At 38.7% G+C, this 19314-nt stretch overlaps 1 protein-coding gene across 4 annotated transcripts in view; it reads left to right on the top strand.

Annotated features, from left to right (window-relative positions):
• Positions 1 to 19314, top strand: part of lipeb (lipase, hormone-sensitive b) — a 41219-nt gene that overhangs the window by 11753 nt on the left and 10152 nt on the right. For all 4 annotated transcript variants that reach the window (XM_036558271.1, XM_036558270.1, XM_036558272.1 and 1 more), the window contains 9 exons: positions 1783 to 2024; positions 3212 to 3496; positions 5627 to 5717; positions 12445 to 12590; positions 12801 to 12986; positions 13460 to 13612; positions 14971 to 15115; positions 16822 to 17049; positions 17587 to 17733. In XM_036558271.1, the coding sequence (XP_036414164.1) occupies positions 1783 to 2024; positions 3212 to 3496; positions 5627 to 5717; positions 12445 to 12590; positions 12801 to 12986; positions 13460 to 13612; positions 14971 to 15115; positions 16822 to 17049; positions 17587 to 17733 (1623 nt within the window). The remainder of the gene's footprint in view (positions 1 to 1782; positions 2025 to 3211; positions 3497 to 5626; positions 5718 to 12444; positions 12591 to 12800; positions 12987 to 13459; positions 13613 to 14970; positions 15116 to 16821; positions 17050 to 17586; positions 17734 to 19314) is intronic.

Genomic DNA, 19314 nt, shown 5'->3' with positions numbered 1-19314 from the left:
AGTACATTCATCTGGTCTTGTGGGATCACACCATAGATCCCATGTGTCAAACACAAGGCCTGCAGGCCAGATTAGGCCCGCCATGCAATCCTATCCGGCCCACAAAAGTATTTTAAGTTTCTATTAATATTAGCCTGTTTCACAACATGCTGCACTACAGTCCCCAGCATTCACTGCAACGTACTGTGCGCTGACTCTCCTATCCCAACAACAATCTACGGGACAGGGGTTACACCTCAATTCTACACAATTCCGCACCAGTCGCATTGCCAAAATGCATTTCAGCTGCAGTTCAACCAATATAAACACTTAATGACAACTCAACAGCTCGGAAATTGAGCCCAAGTCTTAATGAACTTGCAGCTAAGAAAGGATGCCAGGTGTCTACTTCAAACAATAAATTACATTTTGAATATTTCAAGTGTCTATGTAATATTTCAAGGTCTGCTACAAGTGTCTGTATTTTACTGCTAAAGTTTTTGCATATTTTGAACAAACAATGGCCAGTCCGGGTTACAGCACAACATTAATTAAAAATAAAATAAAAACATTTTTTCCTCTGGCCCACAGACTTTGAGATTTTTTTAATATGGCCCTTTTACTGGTTGAGTTTGACACCCTGGCCATAGATGTTCAAAGTATGGCCTAAGAATAACTTTCCAGTGTCTACTAAATGGCTAATGAATTAAGCCAAAATTCTCCCCATAAACTGGGCAGTACCTTTATCAACCACAAATGTCCTGTGATAATGCTCAGTTTGAAAGGTGCAGAATTTATAAAGGAACAATGCATAAGTAAATTTTACATGGCAGCTTAAGTATTATTATGGAGGTAGTATGATTCTAAGAACCATTGCAATTCAAATTATTTCTCCTCTGATGATAAAGATCATTAATAGTTTAGTGTATATAAAAAGATTATTAAAAGAAAAAAGTTTGTGTGGTCAGTAACTCCATGTAATCAAGCCTAATATTGTAGAGCACACAGTAACAGTCTGGTCCTCAGCCATGTTAGACACACAGTACCAAAGGCACACTCAGTCCACGTGAAACAGAGATAACCATGCAAAATTAAGTGAGCTTTAGCATGTAAATTTTAATGATCTGTGCAGTTTAGACCAAAATGCAGCTCATCCCTTCAGCCTATGGTGTTTTGTTTTGCTAAACCAAAACAGAAATTGCTGAAAAGCACAGAACCTCATGCTGTTTTTAACCTTTGACAGAGGTTTTGCTATGGTTTCAGTAGTTAAAAACCATGCTGAGCTTTTGCCATTTTCTGCCATGAATGTCTTTTCTCTCTGATGCTAACACATGGCAATCATGCTGTCATGTTGGGTGAGCTCGGTTTTACACATATCTTACTGGAAACCATCTTTTTAGATTATGTTAAAGTGAAATGTTCCCATTTTTATTTACTTTTTTGGATCATGCTTAGCCCTGCACTGATAAGATTCGTTGCCAACCATTTTTTTTATATAATCAGCATTTGCAATTTTTTTTTATTAGTTGTTGTAGCCCTAGTTCCCTGGGACTCATAGATATTTCAGAATCACTTCAAAAAAGAGTAGTGTACAACATTTGCAAATGGTAGCAAACTGCTGTAAATTCCTGTAGATCCCTTATTGTGGCTTTTGTCAGAATGTTGCATTACTGCTACTTAGATAAGCCTTGTGTTTTCTAGCCTAACCTGTATATGTTAACTGATGAGAAGATATTTTGTTAGGATGTTTAATCTCAACCTCATCTGAAGCCCTGAACCTCTGTGTTTGTTTTTTTTTCCCAGTGATGGACACTAAGGCGGTGTTTACAGCCCTGTATGAAGTATGTGAGGAGAATGCTACCTTCTTTTCTGGAGGCCCAAAGGGGCCAACGGGAGATGCTGCACAGAGACTAGTAGATGCTATGCTGACCATCCAGAAACATGCTCGCAGTTTGGAGCCTGTTATCTCTGGCTTTGCTGCCATCTATCACCACTTTGACTTTGACCCTCACATTCCTGCCAATGGATATCGCTCACTAGTGAAGGTACAAGTATTGATCAGATTATTGTTATTGCAAAACATTTATTCCATATGGCCAAAAATAATTTCAATTTAAATCATTGTAATTGGTGGGTTTGGCTGGATCAGCTCCACCCATTGCTTACAAGTTCAAAGCTGTGGCAGTAGAATGAGTCGTGCTAAAGAGCTCATTGACTTCCATAAGCACCATCATAGGATGCCATCTTTCCAGCAGTTTGTCAATCTTCTGCCCTGCTAGAGCTGCCCAGGTCAGTCGTAAGTGCTGTTATAATAAAGTGAAAATCATCAATGAACAACAACAGCAATGCTGTAAAGAAAAAGGCCACCAAATCTCACAGAATGCAACCGCCATGCGCAGAAGCAAGTAGAGTGTAAAAATTGTCTGTCCTCTGTTACAACACTCACTTCCAACCCGTCCCTTGAAGCAACATCAGCACAAGAACTGTTCATCTTGAGGTTAATGAATTGGGTTTCCATGGCCGAGGAGCTTACCATGCGCAGTGCTAGGAGCTCTCTATAGTGGTGTCAGTAGTTTCTGGAGCAGTGGACAGCTGTTCTCCATTGTGATGAAGCAGACAGATGAATCAGTCTGATGAAAAAACCTGGGTTTGATGGATGGAGAACACTACCTTCCTGAATGCAGACTGCTAAATATAAAGTTTGAGGGAGGAGGAATAATGGTCTAGGGATGTTTTCATGGTTTGGGCTGGGCCCCTTACTTGGAGAGTTGTGGTCTTCCAACTTTGTGCCAACACTTTGAAGCATGATTAATCCCTCCAGACAAATTTTTACTGCTCTAGAGGGCAATGGTAGTGTGCTTGTACATCATTTCAGCCGGCTTCCATATACTTTTGGCCATGTAGTGTATATGATTCTAGTATTCCTGATAATTGCTGATAATTGTTGATAAGGCGGGTGCATTCTTTCATGACCGTATCTTATTCTTCCCACTTGATCTGACCTCTAGATATTTAAATAATCGATGTATCAAGAATGTTCTGTAGAGGGAGCTCACTTTTTTCTGTAGATTTCTGAAGATTTTGAGGGTTAGGTAGTGGTGGTGGTGGTAGACCAGGCAAACACATGAATGTATATCTTAAGTCTTTTTTGGATGCCTTTCTGCTGTACATCATACTTTAGAACTCTGCTCTGTAACTTAATTGTAATGACTTCTCTCTGGATTTCTATCAGGTGGTGCGCTGCTGTCTCCTCCACATTATCCACAAGGGGCGCTACATTGCATCCAACAGACGGAGCATCTTTTTCCGCGCTGCCCATAATGCTGGAGAGATGGAGGCGTATTGCAGTGCTTTGTGTCAGCTTAGGGCTCTGCTCTACCTGGCGCAACGGCTGCTCCACGATAACAGCCATGGCAACCTCTTCTTCCAGGAGGAGACAGGTCTCAGCCAGAGCTTTCTTCGAGAGTATGCGTCCATGCACAAGGGCTGTTTCTATGGCCGCTGTGTCGGTTTCCAGGTGCGTATGCATTAACTGGTCTCTGTATTTAGTTTCTGTATTTGTTAGGGCTGCACAATGTACACAAAGGCCCAATCCCATTTCACCCTTTGCCCCTACCACTTAGCCCTACCCCTCAGTTTTGCGTTCACGCCTGGGGGAGAATATCTCCATTTTTGTTGCGATAGAGGGGTAGGGCGAAGTGTTAGGGCTACAGAGCCCTCAAATGGAGGTTTTTCAGAGGCACACTCCAAACAGAGTGATATGAGAAAAACAGAAAAACGGCAAGATGGCTGCGCAAGTGACGAAAGAAACCCACAAATGTGTGTATTTTCTCTGTTAAAAATGTCAATAACCATTTTGTTATCTTAATTTGATGTCATTTCAATGTATTACAGTCCTTTTCTTCATAACAAGCACAAAAAATCGCTAGTAGTATGCTGATGTCTTAGTAGCTAGCTAGCTGCATATCCCGTTCCACTTTAAATGGTGCAGCAGTTAGGTTCTGGCGCCTCAGGCTCAGAACTGCCGCACCATTTAAGGTGAAACGGGAAAATTCAAAAAAGAAGCTGGTGAATAGTTGACTTCAGCTTCATATCAGTGAAGAATTAGGGGTAGGTGATAAATAATTATTATATCCCCCCTCTTTGAAGGCATATGATTCCCTAAATGTAACTAAAGCCCAGCAGTGAGGTTGCTGAACTTTACCCTCCTCTGCTGTCACTGCAGACTGGCAGGGTCGCCTCCAAGCACCGTTAGCAGCCTGTTAATGAAGTAATGTTCTTTTATATTTGAGGGTCCCATTTTGTAAGGGAAGATTTCATCCACTACAACCTGCATTATTTTGACAAAAATGATTTATATTTTTTAGATCATGTGAATACTGTGATTTGGTTAAACACCTAGTGATCTATGACTGGGCAGAATACTAGGTTTGGACCAAATATTTAGTGCATTCTTTTTTTCTGCATGCATTCAGCTTTCAGCAGCATAACTTTTTTATCTATGCCAGAAGCCGTAAGGTGTGGCCTGCACACATTTCCGCAATGCTTTTGTTCTACACCATTTGCAAGTACAAAATGCTGTGAGAGTATTTTGCATATGTTTCTAGTGGCGTGACACTTGCAAAAGCAAAATACACTGAAAACATTAAACATGTAAGCTTGACTGCTGTAACAGTCTCTACCCATTGAAATATTTGTTGCACTTGACTTGTTAGATTCCAGGCTTCATTATTTATATTACTTGTAGCTAATTTAAAACATGATTGTGTTTCAGTGGTTGCCATGACCATAGGAAGCAGAAACTAGCTAATCATACTTTTGTTTCCAGAAATTTGTTGCCCATTCTACAATTACATGTGCAATGTATTTATTTATATATTTATAACACATTTATTTTTGATAAAAGATTAGTTTTTAAATTGTTCAGGAATTGGGACCAGTTTGAGAAATCAGTGGTATCGGCTTTTGTATGTCTCAAACAATACCCAGTCCTGCTCACATTACACAATAAAACATTTAGTGATTGGTCAGAGGCTCATTTGCATATTACTGAGTTTTGTGAAGGTCTGTATTGGCAAATTATATATTGTGCAGCCCTAATATTTGTTCTTGTCTCTGTATAATAGCGCAAAGGGTATTGGCAGAGTCTGTGTGTGCGCATTTGTGCGCATGTGTGTTATGATTGGTTTTCATGCTTTTCTGTGATGTTGGTCAGATGTATGAACACGAAAAAAGGAAAACAAAATCATGTGGGACACATTTTATCTAAAATGATCCTAAATGGCTGTAGGGTTCAAATGACTGCAGTGGTCAAATCATGTGGTGTTTTGAGCCTTATATTATAGTACAGTTTATCATGGTTTACTTGTTCTAAATAAATGTTGTCACATCCAAATACAGTTGCGTGCAGTTCCCTTTGGTTCCTGATAATCTGCTGGGACTTTCCCTAAAACAGCATGTATTTTATTTATTATACTCCAAGTTCCCTTATTCTCTGTTATTCTTTGTAGTTTTGTTGCATTTTAAAAAGATGGGATCTTTGTGTGTTGTTTTCCTGCTTACTCAACGGATTTGTTTTCTTGCATTTTAAAACGAAGATATTTGTGTGTTGTTCATTAACCTTCCTTTTCTCATTTGTTATCCATAGTTTACTCCATCAATCCGTCCATGCTTGCAGAGTATTGCTATAGGCCTGGTGTCCTTTGGAGAGAACTACAAGAAACATCAATCTGGGATAGGTCAGTGACTTTAAAATTCATTCTCAATGTCCATGAATATCTGCTTTTTCATTGACTGCTTAATAAATAAATACAGTATAGGGTATAGTATAACTGTGCAGATTACAACAGCTTGTGTGTGTTGTTGGGTTATATATTAGTGATTAAAACCACAATAAAAAACATACACCTCTCTAAATTAAATTGGGCACACGCTTTTGCCAGGTGTTCTAACGTTGTGTCTTGTACTCACTGCTGCACTCTAGTGGAGTCAGGAGCTATTACATCATATGGTGAGTCCACACACCCTCTTTTCAGCTTCTGAGACAAGCTGAAACCCTTTGTGTTCTGTCTCGTCCCTGCTGTCACAATATTCCTTAAGTACTCAGACACCATCTCACTGGCTTAAATAATGTGAAGAAAAAATAAAGAGCTTACAGAGGTGCAATATTTGAATATTGCACATAAAAAAATATAGACCCTAACTATATGAGACATACATAATGTGTCCTGATCTAATGACAGAAAAATATGGTCCATATGTGTTCAGTACATATAAAAGTAAACCCAGTGCAATCTGCAGGTTATCCATGTTTTTTTTCCCCTAGTGGTTCCATGTTTTCTAGTGATTTGCTAAAAATAAATCAAAAGTATTTAAAGGGAAACCTTGTGTCCTAATAGTGTGAGAAAATCTGCAGCAACTGTAGTATCTGAAGTGAGTATTTGTAGTGAATTGTCATTATTATACTGAGTAAATTGTAAAGTAGACTTTTGTCCTCATGTTCCTCCTGTATCTTAGTTTAGTGTGCAGGGGTGAAGTTGAGCAGTGAAGACAGAGCTCAAAGCAATCAGATAGTGGGTGATGGATTACATGTGTCTAATTTGCCTGCATTATTTACTGTCCGGTGTACTTGCGGTAGGTATGGAGTCTAGGGCTTTTGGACAGCCTTATAAAGGTATCAGTAGTTCTTAGATGTGCAGCTATTAAATATTTTTATTTTTGCCTGTTCTACTATATATGTTGTCTAGATTTGAGAAGCACTAAATCATTATTAATATAGTGTGATGGACTGGATGTCAAATCAAGTCAAACCAAGTCAAATTTGATTTATAAAGCACTTTTTACAGCAGCTGTCGTCACAAGTACAGGCAGTTTTTTTTGGATACAGATATCTGACTAACCTCTCTTTAAAACAAATAGCAAAATACAAAATTACAAAAGCACCATTCACTATAATGCAAAATAAAAAAGATGAAGTACTAACAGGTATTTACATCAGAACTGCAAGCATATTTCTCTGTGCACTGGAAGGCTGAAAAACATTCAGCGTCAGTAAATATGTTTGCTGATAGTAGCCATTACTGCTTCACACACTTAAAACTGGGTGTGAGAACAGTCTTAATGTTTGATGCATTTTTACAGTTTTAGTTGTGCGCTGCTCTTCAGCCTAATGATTAAATTACTTCTCCCCCACCTGAAGCAGGGTTTAAACCTTGCTTAGAGAGGCTTTCATTAGGCTGCTAACAGTTTGTGCAGCTTATGTAATGATGTCTATGAGTGTATGAGGTTATTTGATTTGTTCTGTCATCATAGTTCATAATGATGAAAACTCATAAGGCGATAACAATAAAAAATATGATTTATCATGCAGCCCTGGTCTAACGTCTGAATATTCAGTCTGTGCATACAGTACTGTTCAAAACTGAAAAAAACACCTCTTATTTCTTAAAATTTCAGTCAAAAAGTCATTTTTAGGCAATATTTCTGAGGAGGTTAGAAATAAGAAAAAAAATCAAAGGTAAATACATGAAAAAAACAGGAGTTTTCAAAACTAGAGTAAAAAATATCATAAGATACAGAGAAAATTGGACTCCTAACACCCATGCAAGACCTGGCAGACCACCTTAGTCGCCATAAGAAACTGCACCTAAAGCAGTTCAGTATTTGTAAAGAATATTACAGAAAGAAGGGTTGGCAAAGACATCAATCCAAAAAAGAAAAGAGGATGCAGATGGGGTAAAAGCAAGTCTCTTCTGATCAAGACCAGACTGTGGTAGACCTCAGTTCACCTATATGAACACACTTAGTTTCCTATATGGGAAGAGAACACATTTAAATGTACATAAAATGAAGACAATTTTGAGCACGGAAGGATATGCATTCTTTTCTAAAGGCTGAACTAAACATCATGGTGGAGGGAGAGAGTTGTACATCAAAGTGTGTATTCCAGCATTTCTCCTTACTTGTATAAAAGTCCCAGGCCATCTGTAATGTTTGTGAGTGAAGGTACGACCTCAAAGACTACCAAGACATATTTCTCCTGTTGCAGTGTGTGGTGTACTCACCACCACAGGCACCACATCAAAATGAATTAATTGAGCATTTAACAATCTCGTCTGACTTGTTTCATACAAAATGCCCAGATATTTGAGTTGGTCATTTTTGTAGATTTAAATTGGTTAAACATCCTTGACATTTGCCTTGGCAATAAACTTTGTCACATTGTTCAAAATAACACCAGAGGTGAAGCCATCTTGAAAATGATCATCACCTACATGAAATTTTTACATATGAGGCCCAAATCCTCCCTCCAGTCAGCTCGAGTGATCATAATTGAGTTCTTTGGAGACCTGTTGTTCTAGAAAGATCTCCACAGTGCACCAAGCAGGTGATGGGACCCATAAAGTAGCCAGGTTTGAGTTAATTTAGTAGGTGGATTACTAGTTGCTTGTGGCATGAAGTGCTGATGAAAAAGCCAAGGCCTTTTATGATACCATCATGCCCAAGACTGACAAGCATTTCCCAACAAAGACAATACAGTTCTTTTATTCTGACAAGCCATGGATCACCCCTAAGATTAAAAGTTTGATCCACTTAAGACAACAGGCCTTTAGGGCTGGAAAAGTTAGTGTCTGGGCAAAGTATTACAAAACAGTGTACAAAAGGAAATCTGCAAAGCAAATAAAAAATACAAGATATACAGAAAACAAATTCCAAAGTTAGGCACAGTAAAGTTAAGTCAATGTGTAATTTGGGGAAAAAAAAGGTGAAAGTAATTAACATTCCTGGCCTTAATTCTCTGGATAGGACATCCTTTGCTAACAAGATTAACAAATAGGTTGTCAAAGGTTCCCAATCCCTTCTGCCATTTTTGCCAGCCCTCCTGTTATCCTACATTCCAGTGTGGGAGGTGTGTAATAAATTCTATTATTCATTTCTACAAATCGCAATGACCAGACATGATTCCATCTAAAATAAAAGGGTTTGCTTGTGAAATTAGCTTCCCACACTGTGACATCATTAATAGATCTTTTAAAGATGGGAAAGTTCCAATACGCTGGAAGACGGCTGTTGTGGTACCTATACCTAAATGTACACCTCTGAGCACTGATGAGCTGAGGCCAAAATAATTACACCCCGCTTGCTTATGCAAACTGCATTTTAAGTGATATCATGCCAGATCTCAGTGACATGCAGTTTGCCAGCAGAGTGAACCATTCCACAACACATTGTCTTGTTAGTTTAATGGATTTTATGTACAAAGTTTCTGAGGCTTAATGCAGTGTGTACCTTGAATACAACTAATATTGCCAAGGCCTTCAATTCTGTCAACCACACAACAGCAGTTTGTTGTCTTCTAGATCTTGGAGTAAGACTAGGTCGGGTCCAGTGGATCTGCAGCTTTGTGACTGATCATTGCCAGAAAGTGTGTTACCATAACCATTTTTCTGAGTGGCAATATCCAAGCTGTGGAGTTGCGCAAGGAGTTCTACTGGGCCCCACTATTGTTCCAGTGCTAATTAATGATGGCCTTTTGAGTAAAGCAAATCACTGTAAACATATGGATGATGGAGTCTGGCCCAGAGATGGACCTCTAGGACATATTGTACTCTCCAGCAAACAGTAACTGGACTTGTGGGTCATTGACTACAAAATAAACCCAAATTGGGTCAATAACCACAAAATTGAACCCAAAATTAAAGAAACACAAAGAAGTGTAAGGTTCTACATGTAACACATTTAAAGCATCCACCTGTACTACCAACCTTGTCTATCAGAACACCTTTAAAATCTGTCAGGCTATAAAAGGTTTGACGATCACCATTCAGGATGACAGTCAGGTGGATCACATCATGTCTTTGGAGACCTGCTACCTTCCCCTCAGACAGACGGTTACAGGCTGACAAGCAAGGAATTCAAACAAGTTAGGCATTCCAAGTTGCCGGACTGAGAGAGAGATCTCCAATACCTTGTATGTGCAGTCTCCTGAATGATAATAAAATTTAGATAGTAGAATTAAGTAAGATTTTTATACTTCATTGTAACAGCAAAATAATTCAGTGTTTTAATAACATGGCATTTTTAAAAACCACAATGAATTGTGAATAAAAGAAAGGAAGTGTAGTTGTGGACAGTAAGTTGCACAAACAGAATGGAAGTAATAAAGCCAAGGTTGGACAAGCTAAATACTGAAAAATGTGATATGACTTTTATTTAAAGGCTGTAATAAAGGAAGGGTGGTCTCTGAGTTTTGCACAGTACTAGATGAGAGGAGCTCAAAAAACACATTTTACTAACATAATTTATGTTCTCACCTCTTGGCTTATATTCTGACTAACATAGTTGATTCTAACTACAAACAAAAGCTCAGCAGGTACATCAGTTAACAAATATGGAGTATACTCCCATTCCAGTTTGCAATTTACTAAATAGTTGTTGAAACACAAAGTTGTGCACAGTACAAGACAGACCTTTTGTTAACTTGCAAACTTCATTTACTTTTGCCTTTGTCTTCCAAAATACACTATGAGAGCAATCCAGACACACATGATTTACCATGGTTAGAAGCTTTACTGGCTTGCAACCGGACTCTCTGGCTCTGTTTTGTATTAACTGGAGAGGCCAAGTACTTGCTTGCAGCTGTTGTAGTAGCTGCCTGTAGCCTTCCATTAGAGGTCATCCATCTGAGAAGGCAATAATTTATGCATGGTACAAACAATACCTCAGAGACTGTTGCTTTAAATTCTGGCTTTAAAATTCGCTTTTAAGCCATAGTTCATAAGGCAGAGGACAGCTACCCTCAAAAAGTCATAAATAGTGTCGCTGGACAATGCCAGGACAAGAGTATTGAATTTACTGGAAGCTTTGCTAAGCAGTCTTCATGGAAAGATGCTGGTCAGCATTTTCGTTTTTAAAGTTCTGCAGCTGGGTACTACATGACTCACTGTAACCCAGTTGTGTAGGATCAGATAAAACGCTAGACTGGATAAAAACCTGAGATTATTGTCCAGGCATTTGCGATATTCACAGGTGATCTTGCCCCAAGTATCAAGTTATCAACCATAAAGCACCACTGGTCCCTCTACCTGATCACCTTCAGAATTAGACTAAAATAAGTGGACACAGCTGATGTCTTATTTGTTTCAGTGTATTATGCACCACAGTATCATGAAACAGTGCTTTTCCAGGAATGCAAACATTCCTGTTTTTGGACGCATTGTTTCAGAATCCTCATTGGATTCCCAAATTAGATTCAGATGACAAGCACTGAGCATTTCAGATTTCAGTACTGTTTCGAGAGGTTCTCAGCATGCCTCGGATCTAATTAGTGGAAGCTTTGCGGATGGTATAAGTGAAAACAAATGTGAAATTCGCACTGAACTGCAGGGTCAGTCTATGTCAGAATACTGGTGCTCAAGATCAGCAATCACTGATATTGACTATCTGCACTGGAAGGTGAACAGCAATGTGCAAAGCATTTGTTTCGCGTTAAATATCTGTTTTTTTCACAAAACAAGTTTCTCCTCTTGACACAACACCTTGTTTTGCTCTCAAAAGAAGTTAATTCTCAGGTGAAGTCACTGACTCTGCGGCAAGCAGAGATGGGGGTAAGCTGGGTGGAGATTTTTGGGTGATTTTATTATTTATGTATTTATATATTTTTTGGGGGATGAACCTTATAGCTACACAGAAACCAAACAACTGAAATGGAATTTTCTGTCTGATCTCAGTTTGGCTCCTGGTTTTAAGGTCTGCATGGACATGCCAAAGCCTCTATCCTGTCAAACTCGCAGTGGATCAGAATATTCAGGGTGATTGAAAAAGATTCATCCGTTTTCAAAGCGCCATATTTTTACAACCGTGAGGCGCCTAGGAACCAATCACATACCAATTGAAAGAGGGGGTCATAGAGTTTCTGTCACCTGAAGATGGCTCCCTTCAGTCTGCAAGGAGATGGCGACCCCTGAGCAGAAAGCATTTTGCGTTCTCCACTTCAATTAAAGTGAACCAGTTGTAACTGTGCAGCGTGATTTTTGTCAGCAGTGAACCTCCAACAGCTCAGAGCGTTCGTTGTTGGTTCCACAACACTGGATGATCTCTGAAATCACATTGAAAAAGCCGTGGGTACAGCGACACTCGACATGCTCAATAGAGCATGGGATGAATTTGACTATCACATTGATGTTGTCTGTACAGCTGGAGGAGGTCATATTGAGCACTTGTAAAATTACATAATAAACTTTTTGCTCACTTAAACCATTTACAGTTTACTGCATTGTTCTGTAATGATTTGCAAGTGAAATAAATCATTTTGAAATTGGATGAATCTTTTTGAATCACCCTGTGTTATAATAACTTGTCTTTCCATCACTATGTTTTATGGATATGCTTATAGAATTCTGTTATATCATATTAGAATAGTAATTCATGCTGTTTCTCCTGTCATTTCACTTTGTCAACTCTCAGGTGTTGCTGCTAGTTCTTTTTTCACCTCTGGAAAGTTTGCCATTGATCCGGAGCTGAGGGGTCAGGAGTATGAGCGCATCACTCAGAACTTGGACGTTCATTTCTGGAAGACATTCTGGAACGTTACTGAAACTGAAGTTCTTGCAGTCAGTATAAACATTTACCACGTTTTGCATATAAAATTGTGTCAACATGTCCTCAAAATAAACTTGGATTTTAAATCTTAATATCTACATGTCTCTACTTAAATTATGTATTGATTTTCTTGGTGGCTTTTTGGTTCAGCACACCATGCAAAAAAAAAAACTGCGCTCTCTTGTCCCAGTGATGGGCACTCAGTCAACTCTCTCTTTCAGGGTTTGGCCAGTATGACATCTGCTCAAGTGAAGGTGAATCGTGCCCTCTCTGTGCCACCTGTGTCCTTTGACCTCCCGCTGGCAGCTGATCCAACACACACAGTCACAATCTCCCCTCCAGTTGCCCATATTGGCCCTGGCCCAGTCCAGATGAGACTCATCTCTAACGAACTGAGGGAAGGACAGGTAATGTACTTCACACCTGTTTCAGCAATGTGTTTCACTCTCATAACTGGTTAAAAACAAAACTATTGCTTTTATGCGACTTAAAACACTGCATTGAAAACCAAGAGAAAGGATGCATGAGAGAGAAAGGAGAACATGCGTGTTGCAGTGATATGATATCAAACTGAATCATAATAAATGTTAAACATACTATAAAATTGTCGTTTTGAAAGACACAGTCCAAAAACAAAACTTAACATTTCAGATTGTGGCATTATGCACATAGTAGAAAAGAATGTGATTTTTACAGAGGTGTTAAATAGCAGAGTAGCATAACCTAAAATGTGTATCGAAACAAATCAGTATTGGCTTTTACTCAACATTTTAAGCTGCTTTAATCGGATTGGGAGACAAAAAACTGGATGAGTTTTTTCGATGGATGCTGTACTTTGATACAGTTGTTGTTATTGTTGTACTTGTTATTTTCTCACCAGGACAGTGAGAAATTGTTGGCAATGGCTCGTTCTGAGGGTGGTCCTATCTCTCTCTCTCTGGGTCTGAAGCCTAAGAGGAGCCCCCCATCGCCTTGGCTCGTGGTACACTACCATGGAGGAGGCTTTGTAGCACAGACTTCCAAATCACATGAGGTACAATCTTTCAGTCTGTCTGTCTGTCTGTCTCTGTCTGTGCCTTTTTTCTGCAATAATTCTTTATCAGCTCCACATATCATATAGGTGCACTTAGACCACCTGTTTTCCTGCATATTTTGTTAGCTCCCTTTCACCCTGTTCTATAATGGGACCCTCACAGGACCACCACAGAGCAGGTATTATTTGGGTGGTGGATCATTCTCAGCACTACAGTGACACTGACGTGGTGGTGGCATGTTAGTATATGTTGTGCTGGTACGAGTGGATCAGACACAGCAGTGCTGCTGGAGTTTATAAACACCTCAGTGTCACTGCTGGACTGTCCACCAACCAAAAAGATCCAGCCAACAGTTTCCTGTGGGCAGCGTCCTGTGACCACTGATGAAGAGCTAGAGGGTACCTAACAAACTGTGCAGAAACAGATGAGCTTTTGTGTCTCACTTTACATCTACAAGGTAGACCAACAATGTAAGTGCGTTTTAATATAGTGGACAGTGAGTGGACACAGTGTTTAAACACTTCAACAGCGCTGCTGTGTCTGATCCACTCATACCAGCGCAGTACACACTAACTAATGAAATGCTGAGAATGATCCACCATCCAAATTATACCGGCTGTCCTATCTATCTATCTATATATATAACTACTCTGCACTGCTCTGGCTGAGTATCATTCTATACCACGCAGTAGACAGAAGAAGTAATTACTGTCTCAGGGCATGAACTGATGTTGCTTTTCTCAATGACTCATTGATCCAGGCAGAGGATAATGGATGAGCTTGATTTAATCACTCCACCACGCAGATACAGGCCTTAGTGTGCTCTCGGAGAAATCTGTGGAGCATGTGGCCTATATTTTCAAGCAGGTTTATTTGTTTTATTATGTAAAGAAAGCTAAAGCTTAGACCAAAAGGGTAATCTAGAAATAGCATTGATTTATATAGGGCCTTCTACACAGATTGTGCATAGTAAAGTACTTACAGGCTGCTGCTGCTGATGATGATGATGATGATGATGATGATGATAAGACTTAATAAGACACTTAAAAGCAAAAGTAGCAGGTAATCAAATAATTTCAAAATTTGAAATTAATTCAGAAGAGATTATACTACAATAAAATACAATGAAATGTTACAATAAAAGAAGCAGATTGTTTTCTACGATAAAAGGAAAAAATATCTCCTGGTAGTTTCTTTATAATTCCCATGCAGCAAGGCTGCCACAACTGTGAGCTGTGAAGAGTAAATTTACATGCGATTGAGAAACCTTAAAACGCAATATGATTCTTTTAGTGTGAAATAAAGCAAGTAATTAATTAGTCTTCCCATGCTGACTGTGGTTTCCCACCCCTCCTAGCCCTATCTGAAGAGCTGGTCTCAGGACCTGAATGCTCCAGTCCTGTCTGTAGATTACTCTCTTGCCCCAGAGGCCCCGTTCCCAAGGGCTCTGGAGGAATGTTTCTATGCCTACTGCTGGGCCATTAAGAACCACAACCTTCTGGGTAAGTAAAGCTGAGCTCTGTTAACAAAATTTACTACAGGATTTACTACATGTTTTGGAGTGTTATAACAATCATGAAAATTACTAATACAGGGGTCAGCATCCCAAATATTAAGAAGAGCCATTTTGTCCTCTGAACTTTTTATATTCATTTTACCATCTTGGCTGTAAATATGTCTCAGTATGTGCTCATATACTAGTATAGGCTAAAAATATAATAAAACGCAGATTACTTTGCTCTGCTTTAAGGTTTAATACAAAGTCAGGGTTTTCTCACATCTCCGATAGGAAACAAAAGTAGAATAGTTACTTGTAAAAAGTCTCTTAATGTATGACTTTTTACGAAGCTGAAGTCAGCTCCTCATTCGCCAGCTTTATGCTCCAATTTATCTGTTCCACCTTAAAAGGTGCCTGAGCAACCAAAATGTAACTGCTACACCATTTAAGGTGGAATGGGAGAATTTGAACAAAAAGCCGGCGAATGAGAATCTGATTTCAGCTTCACAGTGTTTTTAGTGTTTGACAGTTTCTCGTTCCAGATTAAACATATCAGGAAAGCAGCGGGAGTGCTTCTAAATGCAAATAAGTCAATTCATCACCAAATTATCAATGTCCGTCTAAACCTAAAAATTTAATTCTGCTGTGGAGCTGCAACAGGACTGTTAAAGAGCCGCATGTGCCGACCCCTGTCGTAGTATATGTGAATGGAAACACATAACAATAAATACACAGAGAATCATCCTACCAATATCTAATTCTGTTTAAAACAGAAATAATTATAATATTTTATTAGAATCACCAAGCAAACATTCAAAACACAGATGGAAAATTATAAATGATCTGTAAGCAAAGTAAAGAAGTAAAAATACTAAGACATTGAGATGAAATGGGTTATAAAATCTGTATTCTATATAAAAAAAAAAATAGCCTGTGACTAAAGCATAGATTGTCAGCATTTTGTTTCTGGGTGATGTTTTCCATACAAGATGAACCATATTGTTTTTGTCATTTGTCATTGTGTGAAATCTGAGCATATGTTTTGGGACAAATAAATAACAGGTTATTTTGCCTGCTCAAGTGTTCCATGTTCCTGTAATTATAAACACATCGACTCTAAGATATGCAAAATATGGGCCAAAATGAGTCTTTCAAAGCCCTTCACTGCAATTGTAGACAGTGCAACTAGTCTGTAGTCACAAAGATAAGCCACTGTGATTTGCTATAAAAGGAACAAACTTAAATTTCTATTTATATTTATTTCCTTAGCACAGGCCATATTTTTGTTATATTTTCTTCAAATATATCAAATTCAGCAAATAAACAGTAATTGTGTATTTAAAAAGTACAGAGTACTTATTTTCACTTAGAACATTTATAAAGCATGTAATTTAACCAGGGTCTGGTAACTTATTGTATATGCCTATATAACAAAAATAACTAATTTCCATGGTCCCAGTATTTTTGCTTCTTAATTTAATAGCGTCAGATGTTCCACACAGTCACAACTCTTCCTTAATTCCATTCTGTGTAAATCAATATTTGTTTCACTTCACAATAAGAGTAGAGTAGAATAGAATAAGAAAAGAGTTTTCATGAAATTTTGGTTCAAATAGTTAATGTAATTGAAAGATGTTTTAAGAAATGTAATCCATGTTTCTTTGTCCATCTGCTCTTTTTCTTCTTTCTCCATCTTTCTCACATTTTCAGGTTGGACTGGTGAGCGTGTGTGCTTGGCTGGTGATAGTGCAGGAGGTAACCTATGTGTGACCGTGTCAATGAGGGCTGTGGCCCATGGAGTGCGCTTGCCGGATGGTATTATGGCCGCCTATCCTGCCACCTTGCTCACCGCCTATGCCTCTCCATCTCGTCTGCTCAGCCTTATGGATCCTCTTTTGCCTCTTAGCGTGCTGTCCCGCTGCCTCAGTGCTTATGCAGGTCAGAGACAGAAATATATATTTTTCCATATAATTACGGGCTGGGTGACGCCAGAACTTTCCGCACGAAATTGTCCATTAGTTGTGCCTTAACTTTAAAAAACATAATCATTATGTATTGTGTCTTCAAATAACATAATTAAAATGAACATAATTGGGAAGTAATTATTGATCATTTGTTTTATTATTATTATACATTGTGTCTGTATTTAACACTGCATGAAATAATCAACAGATATTTAGCGGTCAGCATGGGTCTAACAGTGCATCGTGACATTGCAATCAACACCAATCAGCTCACTCCTCCAACACTCTTCCTGCCTCCCAGCCCTTGTGTCTTCATTAAGTTGTGCAACAACACAATTATAGTTTAGATTATTCCTGATCTAGAATAAATTATTTCATGAATTTATTGTGAATAGAATCTGATCTTAGTATATGTTGCACCCCTTATGGTCAGGCTGTATGACTTTCTTCATATGTTTTTCATCCCCTTTTCTTCTGATTCACACTCTTCCCTCCATTGTTGCTGGCATAGGTATGGACTTGCAGGTGGAGAAGCAGGTAGAGAAGGTCAGCACTCTGAGCATGGTAAAAAGAGACACTGCCCTGCTCTTAAGAGACTTTAGACAAGGAGCCTCCAACTGGATCCACTCTCTTCTGGACCCCAACAGAGCAAATGCAGGTATATGGTTTGATTCCCAGTGAAATATAGCACATTAAATGTGTGCATTTTAGCTTGCAGTAAAGGAAAATTCCAATGCAGAATATATATAAATGCATGTGTTTTATATGCAAAAGTATTTCGTGACCTGTTTACTGTCAAAAATGCTTCTGTGGCATTTGCTGCTGAACCTTGAACCTGTTCTCTTCAGATTCGGTTCAGATATATTTGTATGGCACTTTTTACAGTGCACATTGTCACAAAGCAGCTTTACAGAAATCTGGGTCCAAGCCCTTAAGGAACAAACTGAGGGGCAGCAGTGGCTGGAAAACTCCCTGAGGGCATGAGGAGAAACATTTAGGAAAACTAATTCTCAAAAGGGGAACTCATTCCCAAAAAAACAATAAACAAATGAGAATTATTAGACTTATGATTAAGTAATGAACCTAAACACTAAAGCATCAGAATCAAACAGAGGGCAGATTCATGAGACTACCGATAACTAACGTTAGAAATATATATAATAGCAGAAAAAGACGGTTAGAGCTGTTAGGTCTGGTGGACTAGTATTTGAGTTCACAATAATAAGTGATAGAACTGAAAACATGTTGATTCATGTTTTCATAGCTAACAGGGCAGATAAAGTTCATGCGGGGATCTGCAGTCGTCAGCCTAAATATGGATAGTAACAGGAGTTCAAGTGAGAAGTGATGATGGACTAATCATTAAAGTATTTTGGTCCATGGTCAAATTAAAAACATACTGGCTATCTATGCAGTTTTGTGACCTTTCACATATCACTGAAAATAGCAGGGGCAGATTCTTCTGTGGACCCAGCTTGGATGGTGTGCAACTAGAGCTCAAGTCTGAGTGAACTCCAACAGACAGTTTCATTGTATGTATTTTCTGAAGAAGCTGACATTGTGTTGTGTTCAGACTATAAGCGCCAGTCTTTAGAGTGGCAAGCCGCTGTCAGCATCTGGGGACATATTCAAAAAGGCAACCACGTCTTCAGTTAAAGCTTTCTTATCAGAAACAAACAGGACCACCACATTATATCAGCAAAGACTGACATTCCACACAGAAACTGATCTGTTCTTGCAAGCCAGAAATTAGAACTATATCTAAGATGACTTGCTAGGTTTGTGTCATGTTAGCAATGATAGATTAATCAGTTTAAAGTTACTAAACTTTGTCCTTTCTATCATGAATTCCACAAGATACTTCCATAAGATACTCTTAATTTGGAATCAAGTCTAGTCCAACTGACAGGGCCTGAGTGCCTGCACTAATGTAATTTCTACCAGGAGTTGTGATGTCTACAACACACATGCAGCCGTTTTATTTACTATCCTAAACCGTCAGTGAATGTACTTGTTTGTTTCTTTCTATTTGTATGCAGTGTTGATTGGGCACTATTTTGCCTCACAATGCCCGGCACGTACCTCTCTACCATATATGAATTTCAAAAATACATTGTAGTCTGAAATATCATAATACAATGTCTCAGTCATGCTGCAGCATATTTATCACCATTTCACCTAATAACTTTCTGTGAAGGAGCTTTTGGAGGCATTAAACTCTTTATGTCTTTTCCTGTCA

Source organism: Colossoma macropomum, unplaced genomic scaffold (genome assembly GCF_904425465.1).
Source record: "Colossoma macropomum unplaced genomic scaffold, Colossoma_macropomum, whole genome shotgun sequence".
Classification (NCBI taxonomy): Eukaryota; Metazoa; Chordata; class Actinopteri; order Characiformes; family Serrasalmidae; genus Colossoma; species Colossoma macropomum.
The sequence above is the reverse complement of the archived record's forward strand: the minus strand, read 5'-3'. Positions and strand labels throughout refer to the sequence as shown.